The sequence below is a fragment of the Drosophila sulfurigaster genome, chromosome X (genome assembly GCF_023558435.1).
Source record: "Drosophila sulfurigaster albostrigata strain 15112-1811.04 chromosome X, ASM2355843v2, whole genome shotgun sequence".
Taxonomy (NCBI): domain Eukaryota; kingdom Metazoa; phylum Arthropoda; class Insecta; order Diptera; family Drosophilidae; genus Drosophila; species Drosophila sulfurigaster.
In genome coordinates this window covers 19,243,562-19,247,488 of record NC_084885.1, presented here as the reverse complement: position 1 = coordinate 19,247,488, position 3,927 = coordinate 19,243,562, and the positions used below count along the sequence as shown (strand labels likewise).

The 3,927-nt window shown below is 40.0% G+C and overlaps 2 protein-coding genes across 2 annotated transcripts; both read right to left on the bottom strand.

Moving 5' to 3' along the window:
• Positions 1 to 552: 552 nt before the first annotated feature.
• LOC133848627 (eukaryotic translation initiation factor 4E1-like) lies at positions 553 to 1,958 on the bottom strand. The gene is made up of 3 exons (XM_062284263.1): positions 1,796 to 1,958; positions 1,149 to 1,741; positions 553 to 1,085 (listed from the first exon to the last, which is right to left on the bottom strand). The coding sequence occupies exons 2-3, from the start codon at positions 1,737 to 1,739 to the stop codon at positions 834 to 836; spliced, it is 843 nt and encodes a 280-aa protein (XP_062140247.1). The 5' UTR covers positions 1,740 to 1,741; positions 1,796 to 1,958; the 3' UTR covers positions 553 to 833.
• Positions 1,959 to 2,227: 269 nt separating this feature from the next.
• Positions 2,228 to 3,225, bottom strand: LOC133848889 (intracellular hyaluronan-binding protein 4-like). Its single transcript, XM_062284619.1, has one exon. The coding sequence runs from the start codon at positions 3,122 to 3,124 to the stop codon at positions 2,288 to 2,290; it is 837 nt and encodes a 278-aa protein (XP_062140603.1). The 5' UTR covers positions 3,125 to 3,225; the 3' UTR covers positions 2,228 to 2,287.
• Between the last annotated feature and the right edge of the window lie 702 nt (positions 3,226 to 3,927).

The following is a 3,927-nucleotide window of genomic DNA, read 5'->3' as shown; positions in this document are numbered from 1 at the left end:
TTTTTTTCTCAAATTTGGTATTTATAATTCAGTTAGTAACTGAACATTTATTTATGCAAGTATCTTCATGCAAGATAATCTATAGGAAAGTATAGGTCATAGCGGACAGAGCGGACAGAGCAGACAAAGCGGACAAAGCGGACAGAGCGGACAGAGCGGACAGGGCGGACAAAAAAATCGAATAACAAACGTAACTTTAGAGCTAGAGCTACGCATTTTGGTATATGCAATAATAACTATAGTAATTGTGATTCCTGAAAACTTGGTTGCGATCAGACAAAAATTGTGGAAGTTATTAAAGAAATACTTTTGCAGAGCGGACAGAGCGGACAAAGCGGACAGAGCGGACAAAGCGGACAAAGCGGACATGGCGGACAAAGCGAACAGAGCGGACAGAGCGGACAGAGCGGACAAAGCGGACAGAGCGGACAGACCAGCCTGAAATTATTAAAAATGTTATAAAATATATCTGAAAGTTTCTCTACCACGATGCGATAATATAATAAATTTCCCTTCAAATAGTTATAATATATATTTAACAATGTTTGCCAATTCATATTCTAGATTCACTGCGTGAATCGATTAAACTTTATTAATTTTCATAAACATATACATAAACAAATATGTATGTATGCATGTGTGTGTATCCATATGTTGTGTGTCTATACTACTACTTAGCGTCCGGTCGATGTTTGATATTTGATGTTTGATGATGTTTGTTGTGTTTGATGTCTCAGCACGATATTAACACGATTAAAACTAACGAAGCTACTCTAAAACTGCGAAACTGTGAACAATGTGTGTGTGCATAACTTTTGCATAATTTTGTGAGTTTACAAGGTGAAAGTTGTCTTGACATTGGATCCCTGCTTGGTCATGGCATCCTTGTGCAGTTGATATTGCAATGAATTCTGCGGTCCCAGGCGCAGAGCATCGCGCAGCTTGTGCCCAATCTCAAGGACTGCCTCCTTGTTATCGCCATTGGCAGTCCAGATTGAGATTTTGTTGCTCTTGCCACGAATGTTGACAACAGCGCCGCAGATCTCATCATAGCGATCGAACACTTCGCCGATCAGGCAAAGCAACTGAAAATTCCGAATCGTTTCTTTATTCAACTATTGCAGAAATAAGAGTGTAAAAATACGCACCACATCCATCCACAATTTGTCCAAATCATCCTTCAATATCTTATTAAGTGCAATCACCCAACGACCGCCATTATTATTGGCAGCATCCTCCCACATGGGGCGTATGCCCTTCTTGAACAGCGAATAATCGCTGCCCAGCTTGATCTCCGACGGCGGCTTGATGTGATTGTAGAGGTTCCAAAAGTCCTCGACAGTATCAAAGCTAGTGATTTCGTTTTGCATATCCTCCCACGTCTTGGTGCGATCGTTCTCCAAATACCACAGTGTCCACACATACTGCAACGGATGCTTGTCTAGCACCTCGGGCAGCATTGCGCCGCCATCATCCTGCAACAGATTGCTGCACTCTTCAGGTTCGGGGCCACTAAGTTCTTGGGTACAAATTGCCACATCACGTTCTTCACGCTCTACCTTGTCAGTGACCGCATCGGTTGCAGCAGCCACATCGGTTGCAGCAACAGCAACATCAGCTTCAGATGCGTCTTTGCGCTCCAATGTTGGATTATCATCGCCACTTCCGGTTTCCATCATCGATTCGCTATTGGGAACGGCACTTTTGAACATTGTCTGCAATTCGGCAAAGTCCTTCATAACTGCAATGGTTAAATTACTCGAATATATTGCTAAGCTGAATGTGGTTCAGAAACCGTTTTGATCAATACTGCGAACTCGTTGTACTGTTTATGCAAAATCCAGGGACAATATTTACTATTTTTTATGTTCACAATTTAAATGTTATTAAATTGTAAACGAACTAATTTTTTGGAGCTGCAAAAGTCAACTGACTATTTCAGACTACGTGCTCCCTTACATTTATATGCAAGTTGATGTTTTTCCCTAGGCATTCTAGAGAGACCAAAAGTTAATAAACAGTTTTTTTGATTTGTCTCAAAATGCTTGTGAAATTCTTCTTTGACAGCTATAAAGAAAAGTATTCACCTATCTAACAATGTATTAACTTTTTTGCAAAGCAGCAAACATGAAATGAATCAAGTAAATAATATATTATATATTATAACTATTAGAAATAATAATATTTATCAGCTAAACATAAAATAATGTTTGCGTTGATATTTTCAATTATTTTACTTTATTGGTATTCGTCTTAGATCGAAAGCAGGGCTGACAAAATATTTGTTCTAGATGGCTTTCAATGGCACCAGCTTCGAGCGACGCTTTTTGCCCTTAGCAACAACAGACTCTGGTCCACCTTGGAGCATCTTCTCTTCATCAGTTTTACGTCCAAGACTGGAGTTCAGCTTGATCGAATCCTTGCCAGCGTTCAACTGTTTCTTTTTGGCCAAAGCAATCATCTTTCGCCAGTCGGGGTTGTTCTCGCCTTCGCCAGCTTTGCGTAAATTATAATTGGGCTTGGGACGCTGCTCCTTGAGAGCCTTCCACTCATCGAGACCCATTTGCTTGGGTGTATCATCGATTAAAGGCTCGGCAACAGCTGCCTCATTGCCAGAGTCCTCATTGTCCATGTCCACATGCTTGAGGTCATCGATGCCTTGCTTCACAGATCCCCAGTTGTGTGCGCCACCGCCATTGCGTTTCTCCACGGCCTTCACGCCAGTCTTATTAGATCCAGACTGGCGATCAAACTCACGTTTGCGACTACCGCATTTATCCATTTTGCGGTAACGTGCTGAATATGCCTTGCCCGGACGCTTGCCAACCTCATTGTTGTAATCTGGCCAATTGTTTTCGGCCAAAGTGTTGCTGTTGACACTTAAACTTGCAGAGCGTTGTTGCTTCGTCACAATGCTGGCACCGACATTTGCCTTTTGTCCCGCATTGTTTTTGTTCAAAACTACTGACTTGTTCTCCATTTCAGTTTTCTTCATGTTTTCTACAAATGGACGATCCACGGATGTCTTTTTTTCGGCCACAACGGATACCTTCTTGGGTAGAGGAAGTACGACGGTCTTGTCATCATCGTCCTCGAATAATAAACCGAACCGATTGTTAGCCATTTGTTTTTTTTGGAAAAACTAGAGAAAAGTTTACAAAATGAAAATCTTGAAGCTGCTTCTCGTATTTTCAGCTTTTTACTTAATGCTGTCAACGAAAGCAATGGCTCAACAATCGATTTGAGTTATCGTTTCTATCGAAAATCAAGGACTGACATTTTGAAAGTTAGTGAAAAATATCAATACAATAATATCGGATACTTAAACAATGACCAAAATGTTACACAGCACATCTTTAGATATCTACTCATATATGTACAATATTTTATATTATAATGATTATAATGAATTATAAATAAAATAAAAAATCAACATTCTACAAATCGTTTTTAACGGAAATTTATAGTTTAGATAGTTGCTAGATATATTGATATGATAAATATCTTTCTGATTTCTTCCGAGTATACAATTAAACTCCTGCGCAGTTGAAGCAATTTTCAGAATGGAGGAATATTCGACGCTAATGATGCAAATTAATGAATTACTTTGCAGTTGATTTGTATGATAATGCCAGTGTTTATCTGCCTTGACTATAAATAGCGCACCTTGTGCGATATTATAACGGCGGACACGGCGCTTCTACTAACTGTTAACTGCTTAGTACAACAAGCACCGTGGGAGTCGACACTGCAAGTGCCAAGAATCTAAAATGGGCGAAATGAGAAAGCAGCCAGAGAGTCTTGGAGGCAAGTTCGAAAGACTGGAGGTCATGTAAATTGTTGGCCAGATACGAGATACAAGAAGAAGAAGAAGAAGAAGAAGATGAAGCGAAGGAGAGGCATACATATCGTATCGTATCGTATAAT